This window comes from Epargyreus clarus, unplaced genomic scaffold, assembly GCF_041222505.1.
Source record: "Epargyreus clarus isolate Ecla_fem2 unplaced genomic scaffold, WU_Ecla_fem_2.2 ptg000004l, whole genome shotgun sequence".
Classification (NCBI taxonomy): Eukaryota; Metazoa; Arthropoda; class Insecta; order Lepidoptera; family Hesperiidae; genus Epargyreus; species Epargyreus clarus.
The window spans coordinates 15,593,001-15,615,180 of record NW_027332212.1 but is presented as its reverse complement, the minus strand read 5'-3'; the positions used below and the strand labels follow the sequence as shown (position 1 = coordinate 15,615,180).

Below are 22,180 nucleotides of genomic sequence, written 5' to 3'. Positions count from 1 at the left end.
GGCAAACAGAATATTAATTACGCGTCACATACTGAGTACCGCTAAATTACTTTCGGGGAACAAAGGGAATTAATAAGCGCTTTAAAGTTTATATTCCTTAATGAAGGGTGAATTTTAGAATTATGAATACAACATATTTAGAAATTGTGGTTACATTTACATTATATACATTTCTTAACGTGAATAAAGAAGTGAAGTTAAAAAATAGGAAAATAGAGAATGCCTTGTCCATCTACGTCCGTAAATCTTCCTTACTCGGAAATCCAATGTATTTTCCTCTTCCTGAAAGCAAATTCCTTTAGATTTTAGAAATCTCCAGGGGAATGCCGTAGAGACAGACGGATAAAAATTGTAATATTGAGCATTCTAGCTTTTAAAATGTCAATTAATTATTAATGTTTCTTTATGTTATTAAGTAGCAAATGAGCAACACCTGATGATAGGGGGCTACTACCACCCATAAACATTTGTAATCAACCCCTTATAAGATAAAATTTCTACCTGAAGTTGGTCACATATGCATTGCTATCCCCTGAGGACTAAGTTGGAACACCTTGAATAAGTATGTCACCTATACTATAACCTTCAAAGCGGAACACAGCAGCTCAACATTGAATCGCAAAGAGTTCTACCATCTTATTTACACAAATTTCTGTGTCAACATTACAATAAATTTATTTGTTACATTGTTCCAGGTCTGATTCGAAGAACCGAGCACTTGTTACTTCTATTAAAGTAAGTTTCTCATTCATTACACATTACGTATTCAAGCCTGTGTTGCTTTGTTATGTACACCTCACTCAACATATCAGTCATGTTAACAAATATTTTATAGCGATAAATTATTTTACTCATGATAAAATTCATACGAAATATTTCTGAAACTAAATTTACTTGGTCTTAAATGAACTAAGCAAATTCAGTTTCATTTCATTTAGATTCATTAGGATTAAGATCATTCGCTTCAATTTATCACATTAATTATCACTCAAATAATCAATATATTTATTTCAATATTTTTCTTTACAACATAATAGAAGTTGATTAAAGCTTTAATAAGTTTTGATAGACTATTTTTTTTTTTTACCATGAACACTGTAGGCACAAATATTTAAAATTGGTGTCCCCGTTTTGTCATATTTGTAAATAAATATTATACAAACTAGCCAAGTGCGAATTACTCGACTTCCCACACCTTTGCGAACCTATTTTTATACAACTCTCAGTTATACCGGTTCCGTCGCGATGTTTTCCATCACTTGAAACAAGTGATTTAGTCATTTATTTCTAATACGCCCATCAGTTAAAAAAGTGAATGCCTATGGCTCGACTCCAAACACTCAGTGTTTCAAACCACTAAGCTATTTTACAGGCCTTCCTGAATCTTAGCCTTTCAATATAATCGAAATCAATTAGTATTAGGTCAACACAGTACTAAGTCTACAACAACATAGTACATACAACATTAGGTAATGACATCAAGGCGCTCACGTGATCAGGTGGACCCCGTAGCCCGCGGCGCGACACTCGTTACACGTAACGCCCCCTTTGGGAAACGTTTGCGTTTCATTATTTTGTTACTCACTAAATTATGTTTTCCAACCGAGCTCACGAAATAATGTTCTGAAAAGACGCGTGTAACTGTTTATGCACGTGTCGCCTGACACGGTTAGATATACGCACAATGGGCGGCCATTTTGTTAAAATTTAACGCATACCATCAAAATTTGCGGTTTAAAACAACAATATTGTAAATTTTATATTGCATAACAATATTATTTAAACTTTTATTTGTAAATACTTCTAATATCAATTGTTAAATATTTAATCTGTTTAGGTAATATTTCAATCAAATTATATTACTAAATTATATTGGTTATACCCTCGCAGTGCGACGGTACCTATATAATTTAATTACCCTCGACAATTATTTAAACTATCATTGTACGATAAACACCATACGGCGCGTGGCGTTAACTAATAATGTGTCATACTCGTATATACCAACAATGAAACTCAGTGTGTCTGTCTGTTATGAACACTTTAAAAATATTATTATTATTCTTATTTGTACGCCAAAAAACTTGATGTTCCGTTTTTTTACACGCTTAATATTACCTTCATATGTATGTAAGTGTTTGCACATAGGCATGTACGTAGCAATAGTGGGATATCTTAATGTACTTATAATCTTAACTGTCTATATCTAGTTAATCCTATTTACTTTCTAAGCAGAATATGAAAGAATTATCACATGAAAATATAGGTAAAAAGTTATAAAAAAATAGAATAAGTTACTAACGACCAAAATAAATTTACATAAGATTATACGGAACTGCCATAAAATAAAATCCTTCATGTGCTAATGGGGTGATATTTCTACCTTAGCGCAGACTATCCACAAACGCGAGTCTCAATTTATTCTAAAGCACTAACAAAATGCTGCAGCTTAAAATAATAGCACAAAATTGCACTCATATTTCCCCAGCTGTCATAATAATAACATAGTTAATAATTATAGTTTAAAAACTAAAAACCACGCTAAAATCGCACATGGAAAAATATTAATCCTGATTCCTGACGATCCTCATGAGGAGAATGGGATAAAATTAATAGAGTCGTGAATTGTCATCGGTTTTTAATTATTCTTCAAAATTTTAAATTAATCGGACTGTTCAAAGCGGGTAAGAATCGAGTTCAAAGATTCCGATACATACATACAGGTCAAGCTAATAAAAGCGTGGTAAAAAGATAGAGGTAAATCAAATTAAGTCGAACACTGACGGTATAGGCTTACAATGGATAAATCAACTTTGTATTTTTCAAAAATATAACAATAAATATACGACTTTAGCTTAAAAACAAAATTCGTAAAATATATTTCTTTTATAATTATAATCGAGAGGTTTTCTCCGTGCGGCGCTGACCCTCGCCCACCGTATTTCTATACTTTCCGCACGATAAACCCTGTCTTACCCACAAAAACAACTAATTAAATTTCTTAGGGTCAAAAGGATTTCCAAATATACCTTATCTTCACAAATTACAAGACTATAAGACACGTATAAGACAATCTCAGCTTAAGGTTTCAGCTTCAATTACAATACGAGTAGGTACGTGTGAAATCTTAGGGCTTACGGTTTGAATCTCTAACCCTTGGCATTGAAGCCTGACCTTATATTTCTGGGTTGCTAAAAAGTAAATTTACAAATATATATGTTGATATTTTTACAATAATCTTTGAAATTTTATCACAAAAATCTTACTATACAATATTTATTTATTATTTATTTATTTATGTTACAGTTATATGCTTAACAAACATTACAGATATATGTCCAAAGCGTCAAATATTATTCATATCGTTTTGCGTACCTGACTTTATTAACCAAAACCATAATTTCGACATAGCCACAAATTACGTACACAGATTTTATATTATACGTACTTATTAAATTATAACTATGTTACGAGATCTCTAAAACTTAATAAAATACTCGTTAGTATTTGTGACAATTATAAATAAGTCAGAAATATTAAATGTTCGCCTAATGTTCCTTTCAGTCGCGTAACTTCCGACAGAGAAATGAAGTGTTGAATATGGACTAAGTTCCGCAACAGCTGTCCCTAATGCCCACACTTTGAGGTCGTTCGTAGCGGCTCTCAAAGTTTATAGAACTTTTAAACACGGACCGCAAACCAGCTTGTTAAAAAGATTCGGATACACCTGAGTAGATGTTGATGACATAGTGATTACACTATATTTGCAATGGGAGGTTTATTGATGAGAGCAGCTGAGAATACTCAAAAAAACATAGAAATTACATGGTAATTTTAAAGATTTAACGTTTTAGATTTTCTTTATAAACAAAATAGATTGCAAAGCGGTGGTAGAATTGACGTTCAGAAATAATTATGCAAATAATCTAAATGCATTTCTAGCAATTTTCGATGAATTATAATTTATCGCGGTATTCTAAAATATATAATTCTACAATGTACTTTTTATCAAATTGTAGTCGAAGACAAAATTGAGAGAATAATCTGCCAATGATCCTCACAGTATAATGTTTTCAGGCTAACAATAAGCTACGAAAGGCAGTGTGATCAACCATACAATAGGATAACTGAAGGCATTTCAATCCGAAGGGCTCAGGGCCCGGCGCCGACCTCCTTCAACGAAAGATAAGGATTCTCTCGCAATTATTGAATATTGAAAGATTTTTCATTTGGTGCGATGCTTCACTTCACTTTTATTATGTACCAAACAGATAAGCTAACTTATTCATCTTTTACAACGGATATTAAAGCAGGGCCTTTACTTTAAAAGCAAGCCTTAAATTTGGGTAAATATTAATAACTAGCTGACCCGGCAAACTTTGTACCGCCTCAAGATCTATTTATCAAATATATTTCATATAAAATATAACCTATGTTACTCGTGGATAATGTAGCTTTCGAATGGTGAAAGAATTTTTAAAATCGGTCGTGTAGTTTTTGAGCCTATGCATTACAAACAAACAAACAAACAAACAAAGTTTTCCTCTTTATAATATTAGTGTAGATTAATAACTATCGCCACAATAGTGTTAAATACTGAATGTTCGGATTTGAAAGGTGAGGTTATAACTCAACACAAGCATCCAACATATTCCTCAGGAATGCTAACGTATCTCTGCCCGACGTCCATGTCCATCAGACGCAACTTTTATCAGATGTACTTCATGCTCTTTTACTATTTCAGTAATAAAAAAATGGAACGCCACTGGTCAAACAGAATGGAGTCATCTAAAGAAGATGTAAGAGGCCCAAGCTACTCACTTCCCAATTCAAATTCACGTGCTAAGTCCACCTATGACATTTTACCGGGCGGGTCACGGACTTTTAACTTATTTCTGAAACTACATGAATACTTACCTATACTTCTTCTAATAAATCGAACTTGTGTTTTGCCGACCTAAGGAGATCGACAAAACTTTTGTTAAAGTCTACAGTTAGTTTAAGCCCCTCCAAATGAATATCCTAGATCCACCACTGGATAGATCTTTTTTATAGTTGAACCTAATGATAAAGCAGACATGCTACCTGATGGTAAGTAGTCAACACTAGAGGAGTCACCAATTAACGCCGGATTTGAAGGGCCATCTTTTTGGACCTTTTTTGAAGAGATAGAAGTGTAGTGACACTTACCTACTCTGTACACGCGGTGGCGTACGCAGATATTCTTTGCTAAATAATAAAGATTGTACGGCACCGTGAAGCAACCCCTAAGGTCGTGGGGTGAGTTAATTTAACGTTAATTAAAATTCAAAGAACAGCGTCGAGCTTATCGGCTTAACCTTAAAGTGCTCTTATATTTTTAATTCTCTCATTTCAGCTTTATCCTAAATACCACGATCGTTTCAACCTGCGTTGATTGAAAAAGTTATTAAAGCATTATTTGAACATAAATATTAAATAACATACTATATAATGGCACCACCACCACCGCAACACCTATTTCTACCCCATAACAGCAGAATTAAGCGCAGCTGTGTTCTGTTTGAAGGGTGTGGTAGGGGAGACATCCTTTTCCGAGGCGTTCCAGCTTAGGCCTCAGGGATAGCGGCGCATCTGTGGCCGACCTCAGGTAGGAATATCTAATCCTATCTGGGGTTGATTACAGATGTCCATGGGCGGCAATAGCCACTTACCATCGGGTGGACTGCATGCTTGTCTGCCACTTCTAATTTATAAAAAAATGTTCAAATAGATACAGAGATGTTCAACTAAATGTTTCAGTAACTTAGTAGTTTTAAACACAACATTACTACCCCTTTCTACTCGACTTCAATAAAAAACGAGCCTTTGTATAAATTTCATTTGCAAAAGTGCCACCGTTATATCTATTTTCCCATATTAAGCGACTATGCCTACTTAATACGATTAATACCTATATCTAAATGCCCATAAAAATCATTATATTAAGGAGATAAACATGACAGATTGGGCGTGTCAGTTTTCCACTTTTATTATTACAAACAAAAATCTCGATATCGAAAGATTCGTGACTACTTGAGCAGCTCTCGACGTTATGGCATCAATTACCCAATTTAATAAATAGGGTAATAAATATTTAATTAATTTAATAATAATTTAGGTTAATTTTGAAGGTGGTAGAACCCTTTATGGTTCGACTCCGGCAGCACCACCGCCACACCTAATTCTGCCTAATAACAACAGTGTTAGGCGCTGCTGTGTTCCGTTTTGAAGGGTGTGGTAAGGGAAACATACTTTTCCGAGGCGTTCCGGCTTAGTCCTCAGGGGTAGCGGCGCATCTGTGGCCGACCTCAGGTAAGAATATCTAATACCATCTGGGGTTGATTACAGATGTCCATGGGCGGCAGTAGCGACTTACCATCAGGTGGACTGCATGCGCGTCTGCTACTCCTATATTATAATAGTACATTACAATACGAGGACGAAAAATTTTTTTCTGACAAGTGTGAGTTTGCAGGCCGAGCCGCAGGCGAGGACTGCAATCACACGAGTCAGAAAAACATTTTTCGTCCGCGTGTTGTATAAAATTTTATATTACGGGGTCGGAAAGGGGGGTTTTGCGCACGCGAAGCGTGCGTAAAACGTCCATTTACGCACGCCGTGATATAAAAAAAATTACCTGGCACACACATAAGTGTGAGAATATTAAGATACTGTAATATTAAGACACTGTCCACTTATCTCACGAGTACATCACCCCCTTTGAATTTAAATAAATGCCTTAAAATTTATAGATCATGATACACACAGGAGACTAATGCTTTAGGTTTAGATTTAAGAATCATTATTTCTCAAAGACTTTTTAATCATTTAGAATGAGAAACTTAAAAATAATTGTTAATTATTATTTGTTTCCGGCATGCCTATGTGTGCGTGCATGTGTGTTGCATATGTTATTGTGTGAGCGTTGTATGTGTGTATGTGTTTTCGACGTTGTCATTATATCTTTATACTTAGGTATACCTGAAGTATAAAGTATTTGTATTATTATATTTATGTATACCTAAGTACAGAGTATTAGTAATGTATTCTTCCCTATACAAAAATTAAATGCTGATTTATACGCTAGCTTTTGATATTTATGAAATAGCAGCAAACAATAACTCATAAAAGCTGTGTTTCTAAGTGGAACACATGGTATTGTTTAGAAAATTAAAGTGTTTGAAACTGTGACAGGGTTTATATAACATAACAGGGGTCAAACTCCCTGGATTAAAATAATGTACAGTTTGTTATTTGCTGACCAAATATGTGAATTAGATGTGAAATATTCTAAATCGTTGAAGCTTTGTGTGATACGATCCATCGACAATGATTCAACGTGGTGACAAACGGATTTTTAAATCAGTTTTTAGGGTTCCGTGCCCAAATAATAAAAACGGAGTCTGGCTATTACTAAGACTCCACATTACTAGTCTTCCTCGTCTTATAACTACTAATACTGAATAATAAAAAAATAAAGTGGGTTCTCCATATAAAATCCGGTAGTTTTGAAGTTTCTTGATTAATCTTTTAAACCGTACTACTGCCTAACGGCTACTACCGTTCATGGACATCTGTAATCAACCCCAGATAGAATTAGATATTCCTACCTGAAGTCGGCCACAGACACGCCGCTACCCCTGAGGACTAAGCTGGAACGCCTCGGAAAAGAATGTCTTCCTTACCACACCCTACAAACCAGAACACAGCAGCGCACTAATGTTAATACGCAGAAATAGGTGTGTAGTTAGAAATATTTATGACGGACAATAACTTCAGTAACTTATGTGCTTAGGTGGAAGTCATACCGATTTTATCACAAAAACACGCAGACATATACGAGTATATTCCCAACTACAATAAACAATTTATCGATGTGCAGTAAACAGCATGTTTACGCTAAGAACAATAATTAATGAAGTATCGCCACGTTGATCATCAATGGTTGTAGACAGGGCCGGATTTTAGGGAGAGCAGACAGAGTCACGGGACCTCTACAAGAGAGGGCCCCCACTATAGAGATAAAATATATCCAAGTTACGATGTGTTTGATTTTTTTTTTCAAACCACCTATTTCGCACATTTACTTACAGTACCTGCACTTAATTAAGTATTTTACTACGATATTTTTTGAAGGATTTGAAGGATGAATGAATGTTTCGTTATTTAGAAAATTATCACAGGCTTCGGTTACTTCATTACCCCCGGGCCTAAACCTCCAAATCCGGCCCTGGTCGTAGAAGTCCGACCTACTCGTATTACTTCCAGCGCGCGAGTCCGTTGTCAACAAAAGCTTCACGAACAGAGCTGTTATTTATCGTCGAAGGTGGAAGTTTTCTCATCAAAACAAATTGTAAGTAAGTGAGATTAAAGATGTTTTGTTTGTACAATTATTTCGGAACAAAGTACTGTTTTATTTAAACGGAAGTGTCGATTACTTCTTCAGTGCCAACTTTAATAATAAAGATATTCATTGAATTGCATAGATACAGCAGGACTCACTTTATATGTGTCTTGAAAGAATAATATTAATATTAACCTATACATATTATACAATTAAACACAGAAAAAAATACATACTGCCGAACATACCTACGCTCCTAAGTTGGTAAAAGAATAGGCTTTTTTTGAATTTGCCATTCTTTTGCTAAACGCCATTGTCACGCGGCCTTAACGCCAAATTTGCTTAGTGATTACACTGTATACACCAAACTCACGCACATGCGTGCACAATTGCACATACTCACTGATATATCACTCGTGCGTGATCTGATGAGCTGTAATATATGAGGGTCAAATCCAATCTACAGCTTAGTAAGCTTGTTTCAGTAACAAAAGTGATAAAACGTGGAATATGCTCGCAAATGTTCCGTCGGAAAGAGGAGTTAATCCCCAAAAAGGTTATCGTGTTGGCGCGAAGCCAACGGCGCTGCGGCGGTCGTGCGGAATGGCCGCTTCTTCATTGGCACGACACGACACGGCACGGCATCGAAACGGACGGAACTTCAATTATTTTTGTTCGTGCTACAGAAAGTAAATTAAATAAATAGCGCTTTGTATGAAGACAAACGTGCCAGTTCTTTCTATCTACTGAGACCTCAATAGGAAGATATAATCAAAAAAATATTTTCAGGCCAAAAATATAAGAAAGGTAAAACTTTTATCAATATTGAGGAATAAATTGATCTAGCGATTTCTAGTACTTTTCGGAGAATGATATTTAAAAAATGCCATTACGAACTTGTACTTTGTTATCTTCAAGAACTTTGCTCTCCCTTTTATTCAGATACAACATCTATGGCGTCGCCGCCGTGCCGTCGTGTCGCCTCAACGAAGAAGCGTCCAATGAGTGTGTGATTAATGCCAGAACACGGCGCTAATCATTCGTCATTACGGATGGCATTTGTTACACCGCGTGTTATCGGATCGAAGCATAATTTGATAATTAATGGATTGCATTAGCTGTCGTATGTACGTTTCACCGCATATTCAAATAACGACATTACTTTTTGTTATTATTTCTGTCATTAAGTGTCCACGTCATTAAGTGTACAATAAGGCAATATTATATTATATTATATGTGGTGATTTGCACCTTCTCGACTGTTTTGTCGGTATTTATGAATACCCCGTCCTGTTGCCTACAGGAAAAAAGGTATTCATGTCCCCATTATCCAATAAATGAAATATATATGTATAGTATAAATATAAACAAAGACTATGAATAGTTATATAAATATATAATATGTAATAGTAGTTATTTAAGATATATATAACCTATATAAAGTAACTAAAAGAAACCCTTATTTATGTACGTACATACTCGATGTGTGTGCTGTGTGTGTTAGTGGTATTTATGTATCATTATTTTGTGTGTTGTTTACAATTACAGTGTCTCCGAGTACTTTGCTAAGTATGATTGATGTATGTATTGCTGCCTGTTTTTGTAATATGGTGATGTCAATGAATGTATCTAACTTTTCTATATATCTTTTAACACTTTTAGCTACTACGCCAGTAGCACCAATAACTATTGGAATGACAGTCGTTTGCGTTTTCCACAGCCGACTTACTTCATTTTTGAGAAGGTGGTATTTGCTCAATTTTTCGATCTCTTTTGGTCCTATATTGTAATCAGATGGTACTGTGACGTCTATTAAATATGTGTGGTTATTAGTTTTGTCTATGTATATTATATCCGGCCTATTGTGTGAAATGGTGGTATCGGTTTGTACTGGCATTTCCCAAAGAATTTTGGCGGTCTCATTCTCCTTCACCTGTGGCTGTGTGAGAGTTTCTTTCCACCATAGACTAGATACTTCTATTTCATGCTTCTTGGCTAAACACCAATACACATACTGAACGAGATTGTTATGCCTCTTGACGTAATAATTCCCCGCCAGTTTTTCACAGCCTGATATGATGTGTTGTGTAGTTTCGTCCCTACAGGCGCACAGGCGACACTTACCGTCTATTGGTTCTTTTAGAATATCTCGTCTATATTGTCGGGTCATAATTGATTGATCTTGTATGGCGAATACTGAAGACTCTATTGCTGAAGATATTTGCTGCTTTTTAATCCATTTAAATGAGAGCTCTGTATCTATATTTGACTGGTCTAATACTTTTTTAATGAATTGTCCATGTAGTTGTTTATTTCTCCAAATGTCTTTGCTTCTTTTAACTATTGCTTCCCTAATGTCTTTGTCTGTATGTATATTTCCTCGTGCTAAATTTAGTTGCAATTCTATCTCCTTTGCTTCATTAATTATTGAATATTTATCCCTATGTTTATCATGCTCCACTATTGCTTTTATCAAATCATCACTTTCAGCTTTTAGGTATTGTTTATATTTCAATATCTGTGTTTTGTACATGTTTTCTACGTTTAATAAACCTCTTCCAGCCTGAGTTACCGGTAAGTACAATCTTTCTACTTCTGCTTTTTGTTGGTGTGCTTTTTTTATTGCTAGTAGTTTTCTTGTTTTCGTATCTATTTTCTTTAAGTCACTATTTTTGTAATTTATAACACCGAATGAATATAATAAAACCGGAATGGCGTAAGTATTTATACCTTTTATTAAATTTCGCGAATTTAGATGAGAATTAAGTAGTTTTTTCAATCTTTTAAAGTATTCTTTCCTAATTTGATCCCTAATTACGCTATGTTCAATTTTTCCTGATTCATGTATTCCTAAATATTTATATCTATCTTCTATTGCAAGTTGTTTAATTATATCCCCGTCCAATAGTATATGACCCTCTCCTGTCACTTTATTTCTATGTCCTGAAATAATATCTATTGTATTGCATTTGTCTAAACCAAACCTCATTCCTATGTCACTTGTAAATATCTCTACACTATCTAATAATACTTTTAAATTATGTTTATTATTTGCATATAATTTAAGGTCATCCATGTATAATAAATGATTTATCCAAAGGCTATCCTTGAGTTTATTGCCTTTCATTTCATATTTGCCTAATATAAAAGAAAGGGGATTGATTGCCAGGCAAAATAATAATGGTGAAAGTGAATCGCCCTGAAATATTCCGCGTTTTATCCAAATCGGTCCAGTAGTTAATGAATTTTGCGTACCACGAGCTGTCATGATCACTCTCCAAGTCGGCATAACAAGTTCAAGAAATCTTTTGATGATTGGTGGGCATTTGTAGACATCAAGCACCTTAGTAAGCCATTCATGCGGCACGCTATCAAACGCTTTTTGGTAGTCTATCCAAGCCATACTCAAATTCTTTTGGCACTGATGTGCATCCTCTAATATGGCCTTGTTTACCATGAGGTGATCCTTGCACCCTCTAGCTCCTCTCCGGCACCCTCGCTGTTCTATTGCTATAATATTGTTTTGGTGACAGTGGTCGTACAAAACATTGGCCAAAACGGAGCTTAATAATTTGTACATTGTGGGCAAGCACGCAATTGGTCTCCAGTTTTTCGGATCTTCAGTTTGTTCATTTTTTGGTATTAAAATAACCTGCCCAGTAGTGAACCACTCCTCCAAGATTTCCTTGTGTGTAACTATTTTAGTGAAAATTAAACCTAGATAACTGTGTACACTGGTAAGATATTTTAAATAATAATTTTGTACTTTGTCTATTCCCGGCGCTTTCCAGTTCAGTAGTTTTCTTATTGCTATTTTTATATGTTCTTCTGTTATTTCTTCTATGTCTATAGTATTAAATCCACTTGATGCCACTTCCACTTCATTAATCCATTTAGCCTTACTATTATATTGAATAGGATTCGACAATATAGACGACCAAAATCCTTCAACTACTTCTTTTTCAGGTAATTTAATATCTTTAAAACTATTGCCTCCTAAACTTCTGTATAATTTATGTTCGTTTTCACTAAATAAGCTATTTTGTTCCTTTCTACTATTTATATCTTCATATCTCTTTATCCGCCCAGCCATAGCTTTAATCTTTTGTTTTAGTAACTCTTCTATATTTTTATGGTCATTTTCATTTTGGATATTGTATTGTGTGTATAATTTATCTTTAATTTTTACCATTCTACGTGTATTTATTCCTCTACATATTTCTATCAGCTGTCCTAATTCCTTTCTAAACTTTTCTATTTTAGTTTGTATCCTTCTTTTCCATGGTGGATCAGATTTAGTTTTAAAAACGTTTTTAGGCGTATATGGTGATTGATTATTATTTATTATTAAAGTTTTTGCAGCTGCGTAAATAATGTTGTTTATTTCTCGTAGTGAGTTATTGCATGCTAGTATATTAGGTAGGAATTTATTTATTTTACATAGATTTTCTAAGAAACGCTTATTTATTTTAGCTTTAGGTAGGAGTTGCCGTTCTTCAATTACAGTTTCTTTAGTTTCACTTAATGTTTGTAGAAAATTTAGAATTAGTGGGTCCTGATCTTCATTTACATCTATATTTTGCACAAGTTGATCTAATGTCTGTATTTGTTCTGTTGCATATTCTATATAATCAGTGTGTTGTGTTACGGTAATGTGAGAGTGTGCTGTGCCTTGTTCTTCTTCTTCAACTACGTTTTGCTCAGAACTTTCTCTCGTGTCTATTGTGCCTTCTGCATGTTTTTGTATACGGTCCAGTAGTTCTTGTGATAACACATTCTTTTTTATGATCATACGAGCTTGATTCGATAAGGTGTTACCATTAAATTTGTGTATTTTAGGGTTATTAGGGTTTCTTTCTGTAAATAGTTTATAAAGTCTGTCTATGTATCCCGCTCCATCTAACCTAGCTTTAAAATAGCAGAACATGAGTTCTTGTTGTTCTTCAGTTGACCACTTTCTTCTTCTGTCATCACTTACTGCATTATTCGTGGTCGTTACAGATGAGCCGACAGAGTCTATGGGCGCAGCCCTACTCTGCAAAGCATCATCTGTTCCCTCCCCACCCCGTTGATCGGCTGTAGTATTTTCGGGTCCCCCGACTCTTGCCCGCCTGTTCAGCAAAGAGTCGCTGACGGTTTGCATGCTGTCACGCCCAGCGTCAGCTCCAGACGTGCCCCGGCGATCGCCCCCGGGCAGCGGCCCAAGTGTACGATTTCTAAATTGTCTCTCCATATTTACGAAGGTCACTAGAGCTCCGTTGGTCATGCCGGACGTGGAGTTAGCCTTTGAGGGGCATATTATATTATATTATAATATATATAATATTATAATATTATATTATATTATAATATATTCCTATAATTGGCACTCATACGAACCTTATATTATTAATACTACTATAGTGTACTTTTAAGTACTATATAATGTATTGTGTGTGTTGCTGTTGGCATGTAAATAAATAAATAAATAAATAAATAAGGCAAAAAATATATTTATCAATTAAATGGATTGATAGAGTGGATTTATAACAGACTGCGGAAAGTAATATTCGAGCGTATGTATGTCTTATTCTTTGACATGCCCGACAGTTAAAAGTAATATACCGTATTCTAACATAATTATGAAGTGTCGTTGGATTCGTTTAAATTGTGAAAGTGGCATAGGATATACTTTAAAAAAAAGTTTTTTTTTTGTTTTTAATGAATTATTAATTTTATACGCTTGTTAGTGTGCATCAATATCCATAGGCTTTATTTTTAAGCAGCCCGTTTTTTGTAATTGTCTAGTTGCAAGAAAGCAAACAATTTTAATTAATTGATTGAACATGACGACATCTACTTACTTAATTCGCACAATTTAATCCTAATCCTCAACATAAACACCTTCGCTAAGTCTACTGATCTTCCAAAACAATCTCGAGTTGTCTTCTATAATCTGTTTGTGTATTTATCTTATGATGGCGCGGTCCGCCGCCTATCCAAACTTTGGGACAATCTTGTCTTGCGCTCTAAAAACACTCATTGTCTTATCATCTCAATTGTTTTCTCAGTCTCCCAAAAATATTAATGATATCTCCTGTAATTGGTTGGAATTATATCACGGAAAAACTATGATTTTTTTTTTGTTTTTCGTTAGACGCGCCCTTTAAGAAACGTATCATTAATCAATGATTGTTGTTTCAATTCATGATAAGTGTTGCAAGTAGTAACTTACCTTTAAAATTTGAAGCATTTTGGTTCCCAACCTTTAATCTGATGAAGGGAAGTAGTCACGAACCAGGATTGCAATTCCGGATTGCAGTAACAACAACACTACTTTAAGGACTTATGTAACAATTAGTGTTACATAAGATTCTAGTATTTTTGTTCTTTGGAAAAGAGCAGTTACTTTAGTTGGAAACAATTTACGAGACTTCTGACTTCAAAATTAGCTAAAAAGGTTTTCTTTAAACGCAGCGAGACAAACAAGCCACCTGATGTTAAGTGACCGTCGCTCATGGAAATGAGAAAGGTGCTCTTTAAAGTTATTTTTAAAGACGCCTGTATAATTTTATTTACATTGCTCGACTTTTAAGCTTGACTTTTTAAATGCGCAAAATAAAGCTATTGATGAGATATTATGCCAAGATTAAAGCATTCTTGCAAGGATAACTAAAATTATTTGTTACTGTAAGAACCATTTCGGAAATAAGTATAAGTATAACCACTATAAACGAATAGATATGCAGAAATAAAAAAAAGCTTTGACTAAGTGTCAAAGGTAACCTTATGGAATGAGAAAAATAGCCACGTGGAAAAAAACGTAGATTCACGTTGCTTAACGTGTATTCTGTCAGAATAAACTCTAAACATGTTCAATCTATCCACAACTTACAAAACAAGTTGTTATAGAAACCTGTATTGTGTTTTGTAAATCAAAGTGAAGTTGCCGTAGTACCTCCCACGCAACAGGTGGGTCCCGCCGTGACCCCACGATACAAAAATGGCTCTTTTGATGTCGCATCGAATCTCATTTTTGCTTACTCAACGAATTTCCCTGTTTACTCTCTTCCCGGTACATCTATCAAGCGTGTGCAAACACAAAACAACATAAGGACGCTCTTTTATTCCAACAAATACGTAAGAGAAATATTTCCTGCTTATCAATCAAGAACTTGACATTTTATTTGTCTTATATAATAAAACTCTTCGTTTTATTGTAGCACATAACTGGGCCTAATTAACATAATACTATTATTTTGAAAAGTAGTCTTACACTTAGATCTGTCTGTCTATTTCAGACACTAATACTAAAAGCTAATTTTACATACTAAGTATAACTAAGTAAATACTTTTATTCAAGAAAGAGAAAACCTTTTAGAATGAAATATAAAATTACTTTTACCCAAAAAATATTTAGCGATCCTGGGAATACAAAAACATACAACGCTACGCGTGGGCGGGACTCGAGACGTTAGATATTCTAGTATATTTAAAAAAACTATAAAAAAATAAACATTCTAACATACATTTACCTATATATAATGTCAGCGGACATCGCGGGTAATGCTAACCAAACACGCCCGTCAATTACGGTAATGATCCACGTAATTACGTAAATATTGCCTCCGCCGCTACCCACGTGTGTAGCCCACACTAATGTCACTATGTCAAACTAATGTTATTAAAATCGATACAAACGAACCTAGTTGCTAGGATAGCTTTAAAATTCTATAGACTGTATAGATTTTTTTTATCCATAAAATATTAGTTTTAATATAACAAAGTTATATATGTACATACTTACTTCATTAATATACCTTTAAGATCAATGTGATCATTGTTAGATGAATGAAATTCATTTGATTATACCACGCCTACGAGATTCGAGAAATACTGAAGAAAATAACGAAATATATTTTATTTTAACGAGACTTATGATTTAATGTATCTTTTATTAGGTGTCTAATTTCTTATATTCCGATATTTATAGATATGCCTATCATATCTTATCAAGAAGTTTCTTTATAGACACTTATAAAATCGCTATAAACTTTACGAAATTAATTAATATTAATCTTAGGTATGTACCTATTACCAGCTAGTTTCCATCCTAAGTTATTATAATTATCTTTCCTCCAATATCATGGGCATCCCTTACAACAGCCACTGACAAATCTTTCAACTCTCATAAATTTGTTACAAGGTGGAGTTCATGATGATATGAGGTTGTGGTGAGACGCCGCCATGAACGACGCGGAGCGCATCGCGCGCGACCAGGCCGCCTGCGACGCCGCCAACAACAGCACCGCACCGCCAGACACAGGCCAGTACTACCCCAACCTTTTTTTTCGTGGGGAAACCCTTCATGGGTTTCTCTCAGCTGCGGGGGCAGCGGAGAGGATATGCCGGATTCCTACCGGCTAAAACCCCACGGCGTTCCTCTGGCCGACTTCTGTCGGGACCACGGGTGCGCTAGTAGCACACGTCCTCGGTCCCGACCTACTAGTACAAGTACTATTTACAAGCTTCCACTTGCCTTGTTAGTTCGTATATATGTAAACAAATGATGTAGTTGAATTTTAAACAAGTTTTCAAATGATTTAGCTGAAATGCATTCACGTTTGGTTTGAACGACAATGAAAGATTATATAAGGGACGTTTTCAATATAGACATTACAAATACCAAGATCTTTGGCGGTAAATATGTTTAGTTAGAACAAAGAACATTTAAAGCACAAAAGTATATGATTTAAGTAAGTGCCTACAGTTCCTTAGATGCCTCGAAGTTAAATTGCACTGCAACTCATGTGGCATAGTGCTGGTATAGATCAGAAATATTCATGGTGGGTAGCTACGCTGCTTCCTCAAGTTAAATTATGGAAAAGCTAACTGCATGAGTACGCTTCTATCTAATGCTACATCAATAGTAGGTAAAGTAATATAATGTGTATTTCCGCCAACAGGTTTATATTGCGAGGGCACATACGACACATGGCAATGCTGGCCGCACACGCCCGCCAACTCCACGGCCTACGCGCGCTGTCCCGAGTTCGTTCCCGGCTTCAGCACTGAACGTCAGTACCTACATTTAACCTTTACCTTTAATCTTTAACAACATTTTTACAGCTTAAGACTAACGTTTACAATATTTTTAACATTAAAAAGCCGTAACATAATTCAACATGAACGACATACATAACCTCTTTGGAAAGTTGGTTAAAAGTTAAATCGCGAGACTTTAATTGTAATAGCGCACACACAGATAACGGTTGTTGTTAGTATAATAAAATCACTAACCTTGCCTTCAAAGTCGATCTGCACACCTTAGTCATGTTAGGGGTGATGTGCACGGCGCTGGTACAGAGCGCAGCGAGGTAGGTATGGCCTGGTCTTCTTGAGGAGAGGTCCCTATGCACTTCACAAGTCACACGCGGTAGCACTAATGCACGTGGAAAACAGAAGCCCACAGGAGAACACATACAGCACGCCGGTATGTTCTCACCGAGCGCAAGATGGCGACTGGTCGCAAGTAGTGACATTACAATCATCTCATGCAATTTTAACATCTACCCACCTACAAGTTAACAAAAATTTGAAATCTACTAAGGGCATGACGAACGAAATATCGAGGTACTATTATTTAAACTTTAAACGCTCCCTTTTAAAACGCTTCAAAGGAACCATACATAATGAAAAATATTTACCAACCTTAAAATTATACACTATAAATAAGACTTTTAATACACAACTATAACTTATTATTGTTTCTGTAGTCTGACCACTACACCGCACCATAACTGTGCTGTGATTTTGACAGATAGATGTTTTTTTTTTGTATTGAAAATGATGAGACTGTCCTGTGTCCTACCAACACCTAAAATATTTTAGTATAAAAAATATTTTTTGTGTAACACGTTGTGTGATCATAATTATACGGTGTAGCTGCCAGATGCTTTTAAGTACAGCTTAATATATAATTTACTAACTAAAGGTAATTTCTGCAGTATTCGCACATAAGGAGTGCACGGCGAATGGCACGTGGTGGCAGCACCCGGAAACCGGCCAGCCCTGGTCCAACTACACCACCTGCATCGCACCCGAGGATGTGAGCCATCTTATGTTATTCACCCATGCGTTTTACAAAATGAAAACAAAATATTAGTTTGCCCACCGCCACCACCATCAACGCATTACTGTCCCACTGTTGGATACGGGTCTCCTCTGAGAATGAGAAGGATTAAGCCATAGTCTAGCGCGCCAAGTGCAAATTGGTAGACTTCACATACTGTGTGCTGCTGTGTTTTGATTTGATATGTCTGGTAATTGAGATAAGCTTATATTACTCATCACTATCGTGCTACGTGCTCCTTGCTACGCATCCATGACTGACTTTAGATAGGTCTCTAATCCTATTTAGGGTTAATAACGGAAGTCTATAGCCGGCAGTGGCCACTTAACATTCAGTGAATTCGTGGAATGCATGCTCATTTTCGATTTAATAGTAAATAGCAAACAAGTTATGCCGGATGTAACGGACCAATCAAAATATGAAGAGTCCTATCGACTTCAGTTCATCCTCATTTTCATTTAATACCCATTTTTAACATCAAGCCAACAAGATAAGCATAAAAACAAAAAGTACAGTTCATTAAAGTGCCTTAAAAATTTAGGGCGGTTTCAGTAACGTGATGTTATTATAATTTTTGTGGGTGTAAGCTAATTATAATATAATTTGGTATTCAGGACTACGTCAGCGATATCATCGCGGTTTACGAGGCGGGCTACACGATCTCCCTCGTCGCGCTCATCCTATCGCTCGGGATATTGACCTATTTCAAGTAAGTACTACTTTTCAGTATTAATGAACTTGCCTGTAAGTAAACCATCGACTGTCATTCACCATCGTTTATTGTTATTGCGACCTTTATATTTTAAATCTGAATGATCTTGAAAAAGTCTTCTGTACTCCTGACGACTATTTTAAAATCGCCTTTCCAAGTGACTCACATTATTATTATTTACAGGAGTCTCCGGTGTGCAAGAATTACGGTGCACATAAATTTATTCGCGTCATTCGCATTGAACAATGCTCTGTGGCTGGCGTGGTACGGGCTGGTGGTGCGCTCCGCCGACACGCTGGCCGCCTCGCCGCCGTGGTGCCGCGCGCTCAACGCCACGCTGCAGTACGCGCTGCTCACCAACTACACGTGGATGCTCTGCGAAGGCCTGTACCTACACACAGTGCTAGTGAGCGCGTTCGTATCGGAAAGAAGATTAGTTCGGGCGTTACTTGTGGCGGGATGGATGCTACCGGTCGCGCCGGCGATCATAAATGCCGCGAGGCGCGCTGCGGCCGAGGAAACCTTGTGTTGGGCGGACGACGGCCCGCCGCGGCCTGAGCTGGCGGTCATCGTGTGCGTCGCTGTCATACTGAATCTAACGTTCCTATGTAACATCGTGCGAGTGCTGTGCACGAAGCTGAGAGCGGGCGGAGGCGCGGGAGTGGCGCGGCCCTCCGCGACGGCGCTGCACGCTCTGCGCGCCACCTGTCTCCTTGCCCCGCTGCTCGGCCTGCAGTACATCCTAACGCCATTCCGGCCGCCGCGAACCGCGAGCTGGTGGCTGGTGTACGAGTACGTGTCAGCGCTTACTACGTCCCTGCAAGGCCTCTGCGTCGCCGTACTGTACTGCTTCTGCAACGGCGAAGTCCTCGCGCAGCTGCGCCGCAGGTGGCGCGTGCTCACCTTCCGCCCGCGTGCCAACTCCACTACTAATACTACTGTTTCTGTGAGTAATAAATATAGATATATCAAGTACATGATCGGTACAAGTTGGTATCATTGTTGTTCACTTGTATAATCTTAGTGAATATTTTTAGGTACAATTAAGTAATCTATAATATTTATAGTTATAAGATAACATCGTGAAAAAGACTGAATGTTTTAAGAAATACTTTCGTATTTCAGTTCGTCCGTTCAGCGGCGGCGGGCGCGGGCGAGGACAAGGTGTGACTGGCGGCGGGCGGCGCGGAGAGCGGCGCGGCGGGCGGCGAGCGCAACGGCGCCGACCGCCGCGACGCGCGCCGCATCCGCTTCGAGTGCGACAGCGACGAGGACGCGCCCGCCAGCACGCGCCTGCTGTAGCCCGCCGCCCCGCCGCCCCGCACCCCGCGCCGCCCCACGACCCGCCAACCACCACCAACCACACCAAATAACATGTTTTATCTTATTTAGAACATTGATACCGAAAGAAGAAATCTGGTTGAGTGTGATTACATTATCCTCCTATTACAAGTGGTTTAAAGTCGAACCTTAACCCTACAATATATTCCATGAAACACAGAAGTGACATGATCACATTTACGAGCGTACAATATGTTTTACCTCGATTATACAAATCCGAAAACTCTAGTCTATGTGGTGATAAAATAATTATTTAATAATACCATCACGCATGTGTGATGATGATTTGAACATAAGTTATCAAACTATGATAGTGAAATTCGTAATTCATATTTTATGAGAATCACTTTATCCTATGAACTATTATTCAAGTAATATATAAATGATATTATCAACTGTGTCATATATGAGAATGCAATGTAAATAAAAGCTACCTTTGTATCCAATCACATAATATTACGTGAACTTTTATTGCAAATTTTATTTATGTACCTATCTTTATCTCTACACTCATAATTGTCTATGTATATCTAAATTAAGTAAAATAAAGAAAATTAGAGCTACGAAACGAGGCCAGTTATACTTGTAAAATGAATTGTTTTTTTATACACTATTTTTTAATATATTGTATTTTATAGTTTATAAAAAGGCCTAAAATCCTATCTACTTTTAGTTTATTGTAAATGAAACTATTTCCTTATAAAATATTAAATCATTGTATATAAAACAATGGTTAGCTATTTCTACTTTATCTAGACACGCGGTAGTGTGTCAGCCAAGTTCTAAAAAAAAGAAATGGTGCCACAACATCGTGTGTTATATTTTATATTAACATCTACCCGTGGCGCTTCGTAGCACTTAAGATAATTATATTGTCGAGCTTATCTCGATTTCATGTGTATGTAATAAATACGTTATCGGTGTTTGACATCATGCAAATGTACATAAATGTAAATAATTTTGTAAGTTGCAAATATAAAAGTGTTACACAAAATGTCGTTGTTTCATTCCATATTTTCTTTTAAAAAACCAATTCAATTGTATAAAGTACTAGCTTTCGACCGCGGCTATATACGCGTACATTATATCAAAATATTATACAGACGTTTTACTTCTATTTGACTTCCTTTGAGTTCGTCCCCAAAATTTAGTCCCAACCAAGACCCTATATCTCAAATTTTACTTTTATAGCTTCAATACTGATGGACTTCCATACAATAAAATTCACATGTTAAGTTTTAACGTAACATACTAAAACATGAAATACTTGTCAGGTCTTAAGATAGAACAAAACCCGGCTGCCAGGAGATAATGTCTCGTTGTATTAGATCGGTTGTAACAATTAATCTTCAAATCCTCACAGCGTTAATAAATTATTCCAAGAGAAGATGAATTGACAACCACCTAGATACGTCATTCACGCTCCGCCGCGACTGGCGCTCGGCCTATAAATGTGCGCACGCGCTTGAATTCGTCGAAGTTGATGGATCGTGTATTGTCTAGACGCCGCAGTGCAGGTGCACATGTCAATTACCAAGCTCCTAGTCTATTCTTCAATGACTATTTTTAAGCTTCCTGGCGCTTAAATCCAATCGTAACATTTTAATAAGTTTGTGTTCAGCAATGGATTAATAAATAAAGAATTAGGAAA

At 36.4% G+C, this 22,180-nt stretch overlaps 1 protein-coding gene across 1 annotated transcript; it reads left to right on the top strand.

Annotated features, from left to right (window-relative positions):
- The first annotated feature begins 656 nt into the window (after positions 1–656).
- On the top strand, positions 657–22,060 carry Dh31-R (Diuretic hormone 31 Receptor). The gene is made up of 7 exons (XM_073093601.1): positions 657–735; positions 16,551–16,670; positions 17,311–17,421; positions 18,352–18,452; positions 19,091–19,185; positions 19,372–20,134; positions 20,314–22,060. The coding sequence occupies exons 2-7, from the start codon at positions 16,592–16,594 to the stop codon at positions 20,356–20,358; spliced, it is 1,194 nt and encodes a 397-aa protein (XP_072949702.1). The 5' UTR covers positions 657–735; positions 16,551–16,591; the 3' UTR covers positions 20,359–22,060.
- Positions 22,061–22,180: the final 120 nt, after the last annotated feature.

Bases quoted from the DNA above. Each gene is read 5' to 3' on its own strand.
- Dh31-R (XM_073093601.1), top strand. From the start codon at position 16,592: ATGAACGACGCGGAGCGCATCGCGCGCGACCAGGCCGCCTGCGACGCC. The intron at 19,186-19,371 runs GTAAGTACTACT...TATTATTTACAG, and splicing joins GGGATATTGACCTATTTCAA to GAGTCTCCGGTGTGCAAGAA. The intron at 20,135-20,313 runs GTGAGTAATAAA...TTCGTATTTCAG, and splicing joins CTACTAATACTACTGTTTCT to TTCGTCCGTTCAGCGGCGGC.